This window comes from Protopterus annectens, chromosome 2.part0 (assembly GCF_019279795.1).
Source record: "Protopterus annectens isolate FY-2018-M chromosome 2.part0, PAN1.0, whole genome shotgun sequence".
Taxonomy (NCBI): domain Eukaryota; kingdom Metazoa; phylum Chordata; order Ceratodontiformes; family Protopteridae; genus Protopterus; species Protopterus annectens.
Window position 1 is genome coordinate 1682633601 of NC_056728.1, and position 19270 is coordinate 1682652870.

At 42.2% G+C, this 19270-nt stretch overlaps 1 protein-coding gene across 1 annotated transcript in view; it reads left to right on the plus strand.

Annotated features, from left to right (window-relative positions):
• Positions 1-272: 272 nt before the first annotated feature.
• Positions 273-19270, plus strand: part of CFAP107 (cilia and flagella associated protein 107) — a 333829-nt gene continuing 314831 nt past the window's right edge. Inside the window, exon 1 of the mRNA XM_044061730.1 lies at positions 273-589. Within this exon, the coding sequence (XP_043917665.1) occupies positions 479-589 (111 nt within the window). The 5' untranslated portion in view covers positions 273-478. The remainder of the gene's footprint in view (positions 590-19270) is intronic.

Genomic DNA, 19270 nt, shown 5'->3' on the forward strand with positions numbered 1-19270 from the left:
AAAATTCAAACTTTGGGAGTCTACAATTTTATGTTGATCTTACAAGACTGAACTATAATGATATTTCATGTCATGAATTATTAACACTTAGTAACTATTCTTAACACTACAGCATAATCCTGGTGAAGCAGATAGTTGCAATCCACAAGGGAAAAAGTAGCCAATCGCATATGAAAAACAAACCAGAAAGTAAGTCTTCATTGCATTCACATCACTACTTCATATTCTCTTCGAAAGAGCACAATGCTGCTGTTGCCTGGAGTTGTTGATCTTATTGGATGTTGCCATAGAAACAGTAAACAGCACTAGTCTACTGACACTGATACTGACACAAATGCTTCCTAAGCTACATGGCTAGACAGAGAGAGAGTTTCAGGTACAATAAAAAAGAGACAGTAAGAAAGAAGGCTGTTTGTAGACTGGCTTTTGACTAAGGACTTCATAATCCCATAAAGTGTCAGTGGTGAGGCAGACAGCCATGGCAGGAGCACAGAGTGACCCTGGCAAGTGGTTTATGCCAGGGTGGAGGATAGAAGAGAAGTATTCTAACAGAGTTCTCATTGGAAACTGGGCTGAGGACCGGCTTAAGGTAAGGAACATCAGCTGTCTTGTTTCTGCTGTTGGACTGCATTATTTTCTTGAATGGCTACCTCAAAAATCTATTTTTATGGCAATGTATTTTAGAACTATTTCACTGCTGTAATTAGTTAAATCACACGTGAAACTGCTCTAAATAAACCTTGACTGTATACTGACAACATTATTTTATATCTAACGTGTCACACATTTTCTACATTTTTATGACCATGAAGTATAACACTTCTAGCAGTAATTTTCTTTTGTCTGAGTCTATCTATTTTACATCTTATACTTTTGAGTATATTGACACTGGAAGAAGTGCAAATTTCTAAGGAGACTTGCAGTAAACTAAAATATATATAAAAACAGACATAAAGGACAATGAGAGCTGTGCAGTATGTAGACTTTGCTAACAGGAACTAACTATTTTGAGCTACAAACTCAGCCTGACCTGACTGTTCCCTTTATAGTCTTACAGTACCACACTCTAAAGGTAGATTATTTTCTGCCTCTTCCTTGTAACACAAATCTATTAATTAATGCCTTGCAATATGCATCACCTTTCAATAAACAAGCATAATACTCTAGTGGTAGAACAAGGGTTTTTGCCATTCCTGAAAGAAGGTTATTTGTGTTTTATGTATCTTTCTTGGCTAATCAAAAGTAAAACAAATAAATATTATAAAGTGTGAAGGAAAAAGGGCATAATTTACTTAGAGTACCACTAATGTGCAGTGGCAAACTCTGCCCAAACACTGCCCTATGGACCAGTGGCACCACCCACCACATTGTGCGTGATTACATTGAATATTAATAGTGCAGTCACACCTCAGTCATGCAAACCTGTAAAATCTCTGCAGTCCTGACACAATAATAGCAGTAATACAAAATATGGAGCTTTCTTCAGGCAGGTAGAGTTTCATGCACATGGTGTTGGCAAACTGGTTATGAACTTTGATATCCCTTAAAACTTTAAGCTGCAGCATAACAAATATATATGAGTAGTTAATTATAATCAAAATTAGAGATGGTGTTGTTCACAGTACCCATTCAGAAGTTCTATCTTCTGCAATAGGTAGTACTGAGACTTTATTCTAGGTTTCTCAAGTCTTTCAGTTACTATATTGTGTGCAAACTGAGTTTAAAGGTTTTATAATTCTTAAACATTTCTACATAGTAGGAAGGGCATCTATTCCTTTATGTTTTTACTGATAATCTAATGAGGCAGTGATTGATAAACTGCTTGCATTTAGCACATGCAATTGGTCCTTTTTGATGTTTTTCAACATGGTAAATTTAAAATTTCATGTAATCTGTTCAATGAAAGGGTTTCCTTGGGGAATTGTTTGATTTTGCACTGTGATGTCGGCCAAAAATTTGCATTTCTGTCAATCAAGCTGTCATTGCATGTGACATGAGCCAGGAACACCTGCAGCTGTGCAGACACATGGGAGAGGGGGTGGTAAGTAGGCAAAAATGGAGAAGAACACTGGAGTAAACTAGTGTCTTTGCTTGATGGCAGAAGTGTAGTTGTACACATGCATGCTGCTGTGATAACATTTTAAATAATGATCACTGATTACATCTTGATATGAGGAAAATATAAATGCTGCACATTATATTGGACTTTGCAGTACCGCATTTTTAGACTGTTTAGACATCAATGCATTGGACTGAAGTTTGCACTGAAACTATAGTCTACTGCAGTTGTTCTTTGGCTAAAAAGATATTCTGCAGAGCTCTTTTTTTCCCAGAGGTGGCAGAGTTTTATGACATTTCTGCCCTTTCAAAGGCTAAAGATACAATAAAAGCAAGCTTGAATATTTGCATATAACTGAAAAAAATGAAGACTGCCACTGTTAGTATAGAAAATCCATTAATGTCAGCTTGCTTGTTTATAGTTATATTTTTACATTCTAGTAGTACTTGCATTTACATAAATGTCAACCTTCCCTCTCCAAAATGAGGAACACTGCCTCTCATAATGTGGAACAAATGTGCAAAATGTGGAACACTTACTAACAACTTCAACTTGGAAGCCCATAGGATAGTTAAAATTTGGTATTTTTACTTATATAATAATTATTTTAATGAATTAATATGATTCAGCTCTATTTAATATAGATATCAGTTAAAAAAGTTGCTGTCACAGAATATGTGACCAGCCCTTTCAATGTGGAAAGTACAGTTGTGTAAAATATTACTATAACGGTAGATGTCCTTGCCTTCACCAATGCATTATTCCTTACAAATGGGACAGTGCCAAATCTCAAGAAGAAACCTGGGAGGAGGAAGCAGCAGAGCCTCCAAGAAGCCATGAAGAATGGCAGCAGCAAAACCAGCTCTGGCTCTGGAGATCCCATCCAACTGGTAACGATTGGTAAAGGTATGCACAGAAGTAAGGTAGCAGGGCAGCAGCAAAACCAGCTCTGGCTCTGCAGACACATGGGAGAGGGGGTGGTAAGTAGGCAAAAATGGAGAAGAACACTGGAGTAAACTAGTGTCTTTGCTTGATGGCAGAAGTGTATTACATCTTGATATGAGGAAAATATAAATGCTGCACATTATATTGGACTTTGCAGTACCGCATTTATAGACTGTTTAGACATCAATGTATTGGACTGAAGTTTGCACTGAAACTATAGTCTACTGCAGTTGTTCTTTGGCTAAAAAGATATTCTGCAGAGCTCTTTTTTTCCCAGAGGTGGCAGAGTTTTATGACATTTCTGCCCTTTCAAAGGCTAAAGATACAATAAAAGCAAGCTTGAATATTTGCATATAACTGAAAAAAATGAAGACTGCCACTGTTAGCATAGAAAATCCATTAATGTCAGCTTGCTTGTTTATAGTTATATTTTTACATTCTAGTAGTACTTGCATTTACATAGATGTCAACCTTCCCTCTCCAAAATGAGGAACACAGCCTCTCATAATGTGGAACAAATGTGCAAAATGTGGAACACTTACTAACAACTTCAACTTGGAAGCCCATAGGATAGTTAAAATTTGGTATTTTTACTTGTATAATAATTATTTTAATGAATTAATATGATTCAGCTCTATTTAATATAGATATCAGTTAAAAAGTTGCTGTCACAGAATATGTGACCAGCCCTTTCAATGTGGAAAGTACAGTTGTGTAAAATATTACTATAACGGTAGATGTCCTTGCCTTCACCAATGCATTATTCCTTACAAATGGGACAGTGCCAAAGCTCAAGAAGAAACCCGGGAGGAGGAAGCAGCAGAGCCTCCAAGAAGCCATGAAGAATGGCAGCAGCAAAACCAGCTCTAGCCCTGGAGATACCATCCAACTGGTACCGTTTGGTAAAGGTGTGCACAGACGTACAGGTAGCAGCATCAAGAATAGAATTAGCATCTAAGCCTTTGAAAAAAGCACCAGAAGAAGCCACAGCTCTAGTGGAATGAGCCTTTACAGAGGAAGGAAGGCTCTCGCCATGAAAAGTGTAACAAAAGGAGATAGCCTTTGAAATCCAAGTGGAAATAGTTTATTTGGAAACAGCCAAACCTAAAGACCTAGAATAAAAGGAAACAAATAACGGGTCAGACTTTCTGATAGCTTTAGTTTTATCCAAATAAAATCTGAGCTGTCTATGCACATCTAAGTTATGTAGCACCCTCTCACTGTCAGATTGCAGAGGGGGGTAGGCAAATTAATAGACTGATTAAGTGACACCTCATGAACCACCTTGGGCATGAAAGAAGGATTAGTATGTAAGGACACCCTGTCCTCATGAAATATCAAAAAAGGTGGACAAGCCATAAGGGCTTGCAACTCAGACACCTGTCTAGCAGAAGTAAAAGCTAACAAAATAACTGTCTTCCAAGAACAATGTTGCAAGGAAGATGAAACACCAGCCAATTTTTCCAGAACAAAGTTAAGATCGAAGGGAGGAGGAACAGGCTTCCTGTGAGGTCTAATATTAAGGACACCTTTAAGAAATTGCTTAGCCTCAAATCTAGAAGCTAACAGGGGAGTTAAAGGCAGACAAGCAGAAAGAGCTGATAAGTGGGCCTTAATAGAAGAATAGGTCAAACCAGCATTGAGCAACTCACACAAATAAGAGAGAACCAAAGGAACATCCACAGAAAGTAGGTCCAGGTCATGAGAAGAGCACCAAATAGAAAACCTCTTCCATTTAGACAAGTAGGATTTCCTAGCAGTAGGATTCTTGGCCTCCTGCAGGACCTGCAGCACGTCCTCAGAAAAAGGTGTCTATGAGGGATCAAAACCCTATCCCCCACAGTGTCAGTTGAAGCATGGACAGGTGGGGATGGATGAGAGACCCCTTGTCTCATGTGAGGAAATCCATCCTGTGAGGTAACTTGTGATGACTGCCCTTGGCTGGATGCAGAAGTAGAGGGAACCAGTGCTGTCATGGCCAAAAGGATGTCACCAGCAAGATTTTAAGAGAATCCTGTTAAATCTTGAACAGGACACTCGGAATGAGAGGAAGGGGAGGGAATGCATAAAGAAAAGAAAATGAGAGAGCATCCACCTTCCATACCAGAGGACCTGGGACTCTGGGACAAAACAAAGGAAGTTGTCTGTTCAGAGGGGAGGCAAAGAGATCAGTTGAGGAGTGCCCCACTGGTGAACAATGTCCAGAAACACATCCCTGTGAAGGGTCCATTCGTGGAATTGAGTGAAGGACCTGCTCAGATTGTCTGCCACAATGTTCTGATCTGAAGGAATATAAACTGCCTAAAGAGTCACTTGATATTGGATAGCCAGATCCCATACCAGAAGTGCCAGCCGGCAAAGATGGTAAGATCTAGTAGCCCCCTGTTTGTTGATATACCACATGACTGTGGTATTGTCTGTGAATACCTTGAGAGGCCCCGGAGAGAGAAGAGAAGATGAAAGGCCTGAAGAGCCAGCATAAGAGCCCTCATCTCTTTGATGTTGATGTGCGCCTTCCACTGACGAGGCAACCACACTCCCTGAACCCTCAGGGAGCCAAACATTGCTCCCCACCCCACATCTGAAGCATTTGTGAAGAGATCCTGAGAGGGAAGAGGAGGTTGAAAAGGGAGTCCTGGATTCAGAGACAACTGCTGAATCCACTACAGAAGTTCTTTCTTGAGACATTGGATAAGAGGAACAGGAAAGTCTAGAGGATGTGCATGCTGAAGCCACACTGACTTCAGAAACTACTGGAACTTCCTCATGTGGAGTTTGGCCAGAGGGAGCATCAGAATGGTGGAAGCCATGAACCCCAGAGCTCTCATAAACTCCCTGGCTGTAATGAAGGCCAGGGAAAGAAGAGTCTGAAAGAATGAAATGAGAGTTAATGCCTTTGGAGGAGGCAGGGATGCCAGCATTGGCACCGTTTTATTCCTGCAACCTAGAAAGACATGATCCTGAGAAGGAGTCAGGGAACACTTTTTGAAGTTTATTGTGAACCCCAGGCTCTGAAGAAGAGAAATGATCAAATTAAGTTTTTGCAAAAGGACCTCTGGATAAGATGCCTGAATCAGCAGGTCATCCAAAGAAGAAAATATTTGGATCCCTTGAAACCTGCAAAAGGCAATCACAGGAGTGAGGCATTTGGTGAATACCCTTGTGGCAGTAGAAAGGCCAAAGGGAAAAGCACAGAACTGAAAATGCCAGGAAGCAACAGATAAATACAAAAATCTCCTGAAAAGAGGATGGATCAGAATATGGAGATAAGCATCCTTGAGATCCAGAGACACCAGAAAGGCCTGCGGGAGCAAGAGAAGAAAAAGGGACTGAAGAGACAACATCCAAAAGGAAGGCACCTTTAGAAAAGTGTTTAGATGAGAGAGGTCTAGAATAGGTCTCCAAGTACTTTCTTTTCTGGGCACTAGAAACATTCTTGTATAAAAGCCTTTCCCCCCTTAGGGACACAGGCACCTGTTCAATAGTACCCTGAGACAAGAGTTCTCAAACAACCTCTGGGAAAAAAGGAAGTTGTTCCCAAGGAAGCTGTGGAATGCCCATAAAAGGAGGGTGTGAAATCCAGACCATGAAGTACCCCTGGCAAATGATTGATAGAACCCAAGAATCCTGTGTGATTCGGAGCCAAACAGGAAGAGAAAAAGAAAGGTGAAGAGAAAGAGGAACATGACTGGGAACAGATGGATAGTCAGACAGCACCTCGTTTGTCAGGAAAGGAAGGCTTTAGAATCCCTGCAGTCTGAGTGGCCTTAGCAGGAGGAGTCTGTTACTACCCTTTTACCTTTAGAAGGTGAACCAAAAGCAGCAGCCCTAGAAGAGGCATCTGCTGCATCATAACTACATTTGATAGAATGACAAACTACCTGAGAGGAAGTCCCAAGCAAGGAAAGAGCAAAAGATTTACTCTCAGAGTCTGGAAAATCAGAAAGAAGCTGACAAGCCTGAGAAAGAAGAGCCAAGACATACCTGGAGTTATGGATCTGATAATTAATAGCCCTAAAAGCTAGGGTAGCCGAACTATAAACCTTCTTACCCAGCTTATCCATGGTTCTACTGTCCTTGTCAGAAGGCAGAAACTTGGACAAAAGAAGCAATTCAGACGGCTTATCAGAGGTTATAGACACCACAGCGGGGTTAGCAGCAGGGCATTTAAACAAAAAGGAACAATCCTCAGGTACCCTATAAAACCTATCAGACTTCTTGGGAGCAGGGGCAGAGAATCCGGCGCTTTAGAGGCATTGGAAAAAACATCCAATAAAGCAGCCAAGATAGGAGGAGTGGCCACAGGTTTAGGATATTCCATCTGCAGTAACTCATAATACCTCTTATGGATATCTGAAACCTGGGTACAATTCAACTTAAAAAATGCCATAATCCTAGAGATTAAGTCGCCAAAGGAAATTTCCTGAAAAGGATTATCTAGAGTATGAGAGTCCTCCTCCTCAGACCAGTAGTCTAAATCAGAAGGAATCTGGGTAGAATAAGCAAAGGATTCAGCATCAGAATCTACCTCTTCCTCAGACGAATTCAATACTCTGGGCCTTTTAGGGAAAGAAGAGGACCAAGGAGGAGCAGGAACCGAAACCCCTTGAGGAGGCCTCTGTGAAGACTAGCAGAAAAGGGGTGAAGGCTGCCAGCCTAGCCAAACAGAATTTGATACATAATTCTATCATTTGTAAATATAAATGTAAAATACAGGCTTATTTCTTAAATGAAAGAAAACACTGTAAAATGTGAACTTCAAGATTGTAGCTACATTGCCATCTGCTGTAAGGAAAATTAAGCCAAGCATTTCACATCTGTTCTTTTGAAGTTAAAATTATGTCTTGTATATCCTTTGATCTAGATAGTGGTGCCGAAGAGGCTAGTTGAACACATTCTTTCTATTGTTTTAACTTAAGGAATAATTACTAGAATGTACATGTGAAATGTCTTTTATTGTTGTAGTTTCCTGAGCAGGTGTTAGATTGTTAAATAATGTAGCCTGTTGGCCTGGGAACTCCAGACTAAGTGTCAAAATGATGTAATGCATATACTGAGAAAACCGAAGTGTCAAATTGATGTAATCTGGGAGGGGCCAGCAGAGATGCCTGTGTGTGATCTTAAAAACTATTGCTGAGAGAGAGATCCAACTCTCAGCACTGCCTTGCTGTATGAAAGTAAGTTACTTAGAAGTATGTTTTCTTGTAGAAATAGCTAGGACTATACAGATTAGACTTAAGTGTTTTTCTGTTATATCAGAACTTTCCTACTGTATTATTTTAAGTTTCTGTGTGATCTCTGAACTCATGGATAGCACTGTGGTGTAGTAGTGATGTCTTGTGTTTTTAATTATTTATTATTAAATATTTAAAAAAACTTTTACTTGTTGCTGGTTTGTGTAGAGTTAAGCTAAGCTTGCATATTTATAGAGTTTATTGTACAAAGCCATTCTAATAAGCCGGCAGAGGCTGGACAGCAGAAGATTCTGGTATTACCAATTGGATAATAATATTGCACAGTAATAATTGGACACCCTTTTAAGGGCCTTTGGGTAGCTGATAAGTATTAGCTGGTGGTGGCAGTAATTACTACCATATAGTCTGGGTAAAGGGGCACAGCTGGATAATCTGTGTCAGCCTTTCCCAGGAGTGTCTGTGAAGTTGTATAAATACTTTTCTCAAAGTGTGTGTGGTGTGTCAGCTACCTGGTCAGGGACATGAAGCACTGGTGGGACAGAGAGGGTACTGGATGTTAGCTTGCCAGCTAGGCTGAGATCTGGACCCTATAGCTGTGCCAGTGGGGAGTCTTATTGAGGGGAGCAAGGGAGCAACCAGCCCCAGACTAACTGTGATCTCTGTGTGCACTTAAGGGAAATTGTACTTTACTGTCTGTATTTGTTATAATTTCCTCTTATGTGAGATGCCCTCCCTGGTGTTAGTGGTAAGGATTGAGGCTCCTTGATTTCTGGGCCAGGGTATGGCCATCACATTGTGGTGGCAGTGGTTGGGATAAGATATCCTCACATTGTGGTTTGCAGTGGTGGGGTCCACTTCACATACTAATTGGCCTGTAGTGGTGTGGGTAGAGTGAATCCTGCAGCTTATGAACAGAGATCTCTGAAGGTGGTTTGTACTCGAAAACAGCCATGCAGTGAATACCCAGAGTTCAGATCACAATTGCTTTATTTCTTTTGTTAGCTTAATTAGTCAGGGTGAGCAGGCAGCATGTTAGCAGAGGAGTATGGAAAGCTGAGAAGGAGCCAGCTGGTGGAGATGTGCCAGGCTAGGGGACTGGTGCATGGAAACCTGACTAAGGCAGACCTGATTGTAGCCTTGGTTACAGCTGCATCAGAAAACAGCATCCAGGAGGACAATCAGACCGGCAGTGGAGATACAATATCCCCGGAGAATGGACAGCTCAAACTTTCTGGGAAGGACAATCAGACTGGCAGTGGAGATACAATATCCTCAGAGAATGGACAGCTCAACCTTTCTGTGAAGGACAATCAGACTGGCAGTGGAGATACAATATCCTCAGAGAATGGACAGCTCAATCTTTCTGCAGTGGACTTAAAAATCCAGCTGGAGCTAAAGAGACTTGAGTTGGAGGGCAGGCATTTGGAGATAGAAGCCGAAGAAAAGAAGCATCAGAGGAAGCATGAGAGGGACATGCTGACTCTTCACCAGAGTCATGGAGGTAATGGGGAAGGGAGTAACTGGGCCCCAGAAGCACAACCAGTCAGTAAATTTCTTCTGTAATTTAAAGAGGGGTATCATTTTGATAGTTTCATTCATATGTTTGAGAGGGTATGCAAACAGTATAGTGTTGACCAAAGGCTCTAGGTATGGTTCCTGTCCCCTGAAACCTGTAACTTGTATATCACAAATGCCTGACTCTGTCTGTTTTGATTATACTGCTGTAAAAAAAATGTCTTTTAGAATGTTTTAAGCTAACACCTGAAATATATAGGAAAATGTTTCATGAGCATAGACGCAAGGCAGATGAAAATGATTGTGAATATGTTGCTGAACTGAGCACTTATTTTCATAGCTGGGTGAGTGTATGTCAGGTCACCACTTTTGAAGGGCTGGCAGACCTTTTGGTGAGGGAACAAGCCCTTAGCACTTTGCCTGAGGACATGAGGGTCTAGTTAGCTGATAGACAATGTGCTACTTCAGATGAGTTGGGGAAGAAGGGAGACCTATACCTGGCAAGCAGGGCAGCCCTGCACAGGAAGGGGACCCCCAGTACTGCTCATGGGTCTAAAGGAACCCATGGTGGGCAGCACAGACTGTCCTAACAGAATCTGCAAGTAGCAGGGGAAGCCACTAGTCCAGGTACACATCCAAGAGCTAGGGTTAAATGTTTTGAATGCAACCAGTGGGGCCATGTGGCATACAGGTGTTCATGGAGGCAAGGTAGGGAACCAAAGGTGAGGGAGCCAGTAAGTGGGAAAGACAAAATGCCAATAGTAGGTTGTCTTGAGGCAACAGGGGTACTAAACTACCATCCTGCAGATGTCCTGAGAGGGAAGGATTTGGATGAGGCAGTACCATGTACTTATGCAGTTACATGCAGTGAGGCTAGGAGACAAGCATGTGGGTCTGGTAACCACTGTCAGAGGATGCCAGACTTCCTGTGGAAGGGGAGCTGGGAAGGGTTACAAGGAGAGAGTTGAGACAGGCTCAGCTCTCAGACTCTACATTGCAAGGCCTGAGGCAGGTAGCTAGGGAGGCACCTGATTCTCAAGGGAAAGGGGAATCTGTATACTGGGACAAAGGTTTAGTGTACAGAGAGTGGACCCCTGAGGGAGGTCTAGAAGGTGAGAGAGTACAGCAGTTTTTAGTGCCTAGAGCCTACCATCTGGTGCTTCTAGCCATAGCCCATGATACTCCCTTTGCAGGTCATATGGGCATACAACGTACAAAGAGGCATGTTATGCAAAACTTCTATTGACCTGGAATTTCCAAAGATGTAACAGGGTACTGCAGGACCTGTGAGCAGTGCTAAAAGTTAGACAAGGCAGGAGACAAGGTGAGAGCTCTTTTGATGCATTTGCCTGTGATTGAGAAGCTATTTCGAAGGGTAGCTATGGATATTGGGACTCCTCTGAGTACCCCAAGTTCCACAGGGAAAACATATATCCTAGTGGCCGTGGATTATGCTACATGATACCCTGAGGCAGTGGCTTTGTCTTCCCTTGAGGCAGAGAAGGTGGCGAATACTTTGTTAGAGATTTTCAGTAGGGTAGGTTCCCAAAAGAAATACTGACTGACTAAGGTGCCAATTTCATGTCAGACCTGCTGGCTTGACTGTGAAAGTCCTGTGGGGTGATGCACATGAAGACCACCCCCTACCATCCCCAGTCTAATGGTCTTGTTGAGAGGTTAAACTCTACAATCAAGTCCATGCTACGGGAATTTGCAGATCAGTTTAAGAGGGAGTGGGACAAATATTTGCCCCATCTGTTGTTTGCTTACAAAGAGGTTCCCCAGGAATCCACAGGTGTTTCACCCCTTGAGTTGCTGTATGGGCACAGGGTGAGGAGACCTCTAGATTTAATTTGAGATGAGTGGGAAGGTGAGTGTGAACCTCACAAGGAGTCTGTTGTGGCATATGTCCTAAACCTCAGTACAAGGTTCAGAAAATTCATGGGCTTGGTCCAGGAGAACCTGGCAGAAGCCCAACAACAGAAAGATGTGTGGTATGACAGGAATGCTCGAGCTAGAGAGTATGCTGTGGGGCAGCAGGTGATGGTTCTCATTCCTGTCAGACACAACAAACTGCAAGCAGCTTGGGAGGGACCCTACAAAGTGGTAAGAAAGGTAAGTGATGTTAACTACATGGTGGAAGTGCTAGGCAAATGGCAGGGGCACAAATTGTACCATGTTAACATGATGGAACCTTACCATGATAGGGAGGTCCTTGTGCTGAACATTTGCAGTGGATTACAGGAGGAGTCTGAGGGAGATCTGGGGACTGATCTCCTCAGTGAGGCTTGGGCTGACACCTCGGTGGAAGGGGTAGCAATGTCCCAGCAGCTACCTTCTACCCAGGTCCGAGAAATCCGAGCAGTGTTGCAGGAATTTGGGGACGTGTTCACTGGGAAACCAGGGTGCACCCACCTGATGCAGCACCAGGTGGATACAGGACCCCAAAGGCCTATTAGGCAGGCCCCTTATAGGGTGCCTGAGAGAGTCAGACAGAGGGAAGTGCTACAGGAGATGTTGGAACTAGGGGTGATTCAAGAGTCCAACAGTCCCTGGGCCTCCCCAGTGGTGCTAGTGCCAAAGAAGGATGGCAGGACCAGGTTCTGTGTGGATTACAGGAAATTAAATAGTCACACAGAGTCAGATGCTTACCCCATGCCTAGGACAGATGAGGCCCTAGAGCAGCTGGGTGGGGCTAAGTATCTTACAACCATTAATCTTACCAATGGTTATTGGCAGGTGCCCTTGACTCCCAGTGCTAGAGAGAAGTCAGCCTTTGTGACTCCTTTTGGCTTGTACAAGTTCACATAGATGGCCTTTGGGAGGAAGAATGCCACAGCGACTTTCCAGAGGCTGGTGGATAATATCCTAGCAGGAGCAGGAGGGTTTGCCCTTGCTTACCTAGATGATATTGCCATCTACAGTCATTCCTGGCCAGAGCACCTTCAGCATGTCAGGGAAGTGCTGGGCAGACTACAGAGGGCAAGGTTGACCATTAAGCCAAGCAAATGTCAAGTGGGTATGACAGAGGTGTTCTACCTAGGACATAGAGTGGGGAGCGGTAAGATAAGGCCAGAACCTGCCAAAGTGGAAGCCATTCAGGCATGGCCTGCACCTATTACCAAAAAGCAGGTGAAGGCATTCTTAGGGACAGTAGGGTACTATAGAAAGTTCATCCCCAGTTATAGTACCATAGTTGGTCCCCTCACAGACCTGACAAGGAAGAACAGGCCAGATATGGTAGTGTGGACCCCAGCATGTGAGCAGGCATTCCAAAAGCTTAAGGGAGCTTTGGGAGGACCCCCTGTGTTAGTCAGTCCAGATTACAGTAAAGAATTTGTTGTGCAAGTGGATGCTTCGAACTATGGAGTGGGGGCTGTACTTAGCCAGATTTCTTCAGAGGAGGAAGAGCACCCAGTGGTTTATGTCAGTCATAGGCTCCAACCCATGGAGGAATGCTATGCAGACAAAAAGGAATGTCTAGCCATAGAGTGGGCACTGCAAAAACTTCAGCCTTATCTGTATGGAAGGAAATTCACTGTTATGACAGATCACAACCCTCTAACATGGTTAAACAGAACCAGCCAGCAAAATGCCAAATTGCTAAGCTGGAGCCTGGGGTTGCAAGCATATGATATGTCAGTGTAGCACCACAGTGGAATTAGCAATGCCACTGCAGATGAGCTCTCAAGACAGGGAATGGGGTGAGGTACACCCAGATAGACCTAACCCTCTCAAGCGGCATTTATCAAGGGTCACTTGAAAAAGTAGCTTTAGTTCTTTGGGGGGGAGATGTGAAGACTGATAGAGAAGGGGTGAAGGCTGCCAGTCTAGCCAAATAGAATTTGATACATAATTCTATCATTTGTAAATATAAATGTAAAATACAGGCTTGTTTCTTAAATGAAAGAAAACACTGTAAAATGTGAACTTCAAGATTGTAGCAACATTGCCATCTGCTGTAAGGAAAACTAAGCCAAGCATTTCACATCTGTTCTTTTGAAGTTAAAATTATGCCTTGTATACCCTTTGATCTAGATAGTGATGCCGAAGAGGCTAGCTGAACACATTCTTTCTATTGTTTTAACTTAAGAAATAATTAGTAGAGTGTACATGTGAAATGTCTTTTATTGTTGTAGTTTCCTGAGCAGGTGTTAGATTGTTAAATAATGTAGCCTGTTGGCCTGGAAACTCCAGACTAAGTGGCAAAATGATGTAATGTCTATACTGGGAAAATCTAAGTGTCAAAATGATGTAATATGGGAGGGCCCAGCAGAGATGTTTGTGAGTGATCATAAAATCTATTGCTGAGAGAGAGAGACTTTAAGCATTTTGATCTTGATATCCAACTCTCAGCACTGCCTTGCTCTATGAAAGTAAGTTACTTTAAAAGTATGTTTTCTTGTAGAAATAGCTATGACTATAAAGATTAGACTTAAGTGTTTTTCTGTTATATAAGAACTTTCCTACTGTATTGTTTTAAGTTTCTGTATGATCTCTGAACTCTTGGATATAACTGTGGTGTAGTAGTATTGTCTTGTGTTTTTAATTATTTATTATTAAATATTTTAAAAACCTTTTACATGTGGCTTGTTTGTGTAGAGTTAAGTTAAGCTCTAGAATACATTGCATATTTATATAGTTTATTGTACAAAGCCACTCTAATAAGCCGGCAGAGTCTGGAAAGCAGAACATTCTGGTATTACTTTATGCACCTTCTTCTTCCCTAACAGCTGAACCTCACAGCAGGAAGTTCCATCCATAGTATCTGCAACAAGAATCTTAAGACACTGGTTCTCAAGATACAAGGAAATAGAAGAAAGCCTACTAAGAAGAGTTTTGGGGACAAACGCCCGATAAATTGAACAAGACGTATGGTCATGAGCAGCACCTAGGCAAAAAAGACACTTATCATGGCGGTCTTTATGGGGAATCAGTCTCCACACTGGCATTTACCCTTCCTGGATGACATTAACCACAAATAGCATAAAACAAACAGAAAAAGTAACCAAAAACCCAACTGGATACTTATCTGAAACAGTGAGGACTCCAGCAAACAGGAGTAAGCACAGGAATGCCAACAAACAGAAAAACGGTAAAAAAAAAAAGCAAACAGAGGTAACAGACTGATGGTTAAAACATCGTTCAGACTAGCAGAAAGTAAGTTCTGAGGATAGTACGCCTGAACGTCATCCTTTATGCCCTACTCTACACAAGGAGTATGTAAGTGACATTCAGCATACCTTAAAGCAATGGTAGACTTTGGTAAACTGGCCAGAAGGTGGGCTTCATGGCAGGGAATCCCATTTGTAAAGACTATTGCAGCAGTGAATGCAAGAACATCTTATAGGAACACAAACTTCTTAAGACCGCAAATGAGGAACACTCCTTGTAATGAGGTACACTTGAGAATTATGAATACTTGTGTCTGGCATCTTTTTATGATGTTCTTTCGAGCCAAACAGCACAAAGCAAAGTACCACAGTTAGGAAATAAAATGGATATTACCCAGTTAACTTGACTATCAGTATTTTGCAGTGTGTGATATTCACGTATGTCATGGTTATGTTGTGTGAAGTATCAATATTTATATTCTGAAATGATAGAAGTATGTATCAATAGTTACTTAAGTAAAATAGTGATTACCTTAGCTTGTTTTTATACAGCAGCATAAATAGCTAATTTGAAATGAGTAGAGCACTTGAGTGAACAAGAGCATACCAAGGATTAAAAACAAAGTTTAAGATACCTGCCACAGATGCACTGCGGTTAAAGGGAGAGTGTTAGCTTTCTTGCTGTCCAATAACATTATTACATTTTTTGTGGTTACTTTCTACTTTAACATGCATCAGTCAGCTCTTCCCTCACAGACCTTTTTGGTGATAATAGGGAACACTGGACTGGGTGTAACTCGCATTCATGTTTATAGACATGAGCTGCACTCAGTACAGTGTTCTCCATTATCACTGTACTATAGGAAAATTACACTATAAAAAGCAATCAGCCATATTTCTTGTTACCTGTGTGTAACATGTATTAGAAGTAAAATGACAAGATTCTGAGACACTATCAATACTGCGTAGTAAACATAGCTAATAGGAGTGTTAGACACTGGACTGACGGATGTACAGATGAAAAACAAAACCTCATATCTTGTCAGCAGTTGCATCATGGAACATGCACATCACAGTGAAATGAATAATTTGGGAACTTATTTTAATGGAGCACTGAGTAATGCTGGTACCTGTCACACCCTTCCACTCAAATGTGCCTGATTTTACAGAATGTCCTTGATTTGCCTCATATTTTTGGTCTGTTATTCATAATATTTGTAGTTTTCTGACAAATTGTTGTAGATTGCAGAGACTAAATAATGACGGGCATTTGAGTTTCACACTTCAAGAGCACTACAAATGTGATGTCTGCTCTGAGGGTGTTGATGGAGAAATATAGAAAAAGTCAGAAGGAGTTGCATTGTGTCTTTGTGGACTTAGAGAAAGCATATGACAGGGTGCCAGAGAGGAGTTGCGGTATTGATGAGGAAGTCGGGAGTGGCAGTGAAGCATGTAAGAGTGGTACAGGATATGTACGAGGGCAGTGTGACAGTGGTGAGGTCTGCGGTAGGAGTGACAGATGTGTTCAAGGTGGAAGTGGGATTACATCAAGGATCAGCTCTGAGCCCTTTCTTATTTGCAATAGTGATGGACAGGTTGGCAGACAAGATCAGACAGGAGTCCCTGTGGACTATGATGTTTGCAGATGACATTGTGATTTGTAGTGAGAGTAGGGAACAGGTGGAGGAGACCCTGGCGAGGTGGAAATATGCTCTAGAGAGGAGAGAAATGAAGGTCAGCAGGACTAAGACAGAATATATGTGTGTGAATGAGAGGGAGGATAGAGGAATGGTGAGGATGCAGGGAGTAGAGCTGGTGAAGGTGGATGAGTTTAAATACCTGGGATCAACACTTCAGAGTAATGGTGAGTATGGATGAGAGGTGAAGAAGAGAATGCAGACACGGTGGAGTGGGTGGAGAAGAGTGTCAGGAGTGATTTGTGACAGACAGGTACCAGTAGGAGTGAAAGGAAAGCTCTACAAGATGGTAGCGAGACCAGCTATGTTATATATGTTGGGGATGGTGGCACTGATGAAAAGACAGGAGTCAGAGCTGAAGGTGGCAGAGTTAAAGATGTTAAGATTTGCACTGGGTATGATGAGGATGGGCAGGATTTGAAATTCGTATATTAGAGGGTCAGCTGAGGTTGGACAACGCCAGAGAGGTGAAATTGCATTGGTTTGGACATGTGCTGAGGAGGGATGCTAGGTATATTGGGAGAAGGATGCTAAGGATGGAGCTGCCAGGTAAGAGGAAAAGAGGAAGGCCTAAGATAAGGTTTTTGGATGTGGTGAGAGAGGACATGCAGGTGGTTGGCAGGACAGAACAAGATGCAGAAGACAGGAAGAAATAGAAACAGCTGATCCGCTGTGGCGACCCCTAATGGGAGCAGCCAAAAGAAAAAGAAGACCTCATATCCTTCAAAAATGCATTTGAATGTGAAACCTGTTATTCTTGCAACTTTCTAAGTATATAAGATCAGCTTTTAAATTTTGACTTTAACCTGGCTCTGTTGAGCAGAAGGATACAACTCTGACTGTGACCCTGGTGAGCAGAGGTTTGATTAGCATCTTTGTCATTGAAGGAGCCAGAGAGGGGAATGGGTTTAAGGGCAGGCCCACTCAACCCTCCTGGGAGGGAAGGGTTTATGTACACTTGGAGGCACATTGAGTGGTACAATTTTCTTGGTGTAGACTGGGGATATCTCCACTTGTACTGCAAGGGAAAGGGCAGGGCTACTTACATAAAATGGCCTTTGTAGTTAATGCTAGGGAGGAAGACTGGGAAAAAATGCAAACAACCCGAATGGCTGTCTGAATGATGTCCCCTCCTGGTCAATCCTCACCGTGGTAATGGGGAACAAATGGGCCAATTGACAGTGGGGAGATGATAATCAACAAACAGTGAGGGCAACAATACAAACAAAACTTTCTTTGATGTGCTTTTGTCCTACTTTTTTTTATTATTTGTGCTTGATGCTTAAGCTAAGAAACTGATAGCTAAAATGTCACACTGCTTCTGCTGACAGAATGTAGGTATCTAGGTAGGGTCATGGCAGAGAAACATTACTATGTACCCTAAACAGAAACCTATCATGGGTAGGGGAGTAAGTAGGACATATACACCTTAGCAGCTGTGGACTGTGTACACACTACACTGTAAACACTTTAGAGGGGTTACATTTTAATATACAGGCACACACCATAGGACACTGTGCATACCTGGCAAATATAGTGTTGTATGTACTTTAATATAAGGGCACACAATGCTGCCAGCTGTGTTCTGTTGGTCTAAACAACACAATAGGTGCTCTACCAGGTAGTACAAAATGTATGCAAAGGAGACAAGCAACCATAGCAGCACTGTTCCATACCTTGCAGTGCCACAGTAGCCACTGAGGGATACATACAATACAGACTGGATACACACAGTGCAGTGCAGTGTTGTGTGACCTGTAAATACAGCATAAGCCCTCAGGACTGTTTCAACAGTATAAACCCCAGTGTGTCCATATGTTCCACATGGCACATGCACATAATGAGGTGATGAAAAGGATATTTCACTGGCAGAGATGAAAATACTGATGATAAAAAAGAATGAAATTGGATGTAAAGAAATGTAAACCATGAGCAACAATAAATTATAAAGAGTGATGTGTAATGCAAGGATTCTGGAAAATGAGAGGATTGCAGGCTGTTATGGTGCTAGAAGGGGCTGACTTAGTGGAAGAAATGTAAATTTGAGCAGATAACAAGATTGACATAGACAGGGTTTTATCAAGGTGGACTTTCTAGCAATGAGGTAGGCCAAAGACAAGAGCACAGAAAGAAAATATATGAGATATGTCTCATCATCATCATCAACCTCCCCTTTTTTCCCATTTTCTTCATGGGGTCGGGGTGTCATGCCACTTATTGCCACCTCACCTTATGCAATGCCACTCTTCAATCCTCTTTGACACTCATGCCTGACTGTCGCAGGTCTTCTCTCACACAATCCATCCACCTCTTTTCTGGTCATTATCATTTCCTTTTGCCTTCTTCTTTTCTGTCCCAAATCTTCTTCAGATTGCTTTCTACTTTTCTGCACATGTCTAAACCACTGCAATCTATTCTCTTTGACCTTTTCTGCAATTGGAGCTACTTTGGCTTCTGCTCTCATGTCCTCATTTCTCCATCTGTCCCACAGTGTGCATCCTACCACCCATCTCAGGCACTTCATTACCTCTAGCTTCCTCAACTGCTGTCTTTACTGTCCAGGTTTCTGTACCATACATTAGTACTGTTTGCACCACTGCTTTGTACACCTTACTCTTCAGCTTCTTTGGCATTCTTCTGCCATACACTACCCCTGACACTATGTATCAGTTGGCAACAGTCCCTCTGATTCTAGCTTTGACCTCCTCGATGTCCCTTTTTCTCAACCACCTCTCCCAGATACTT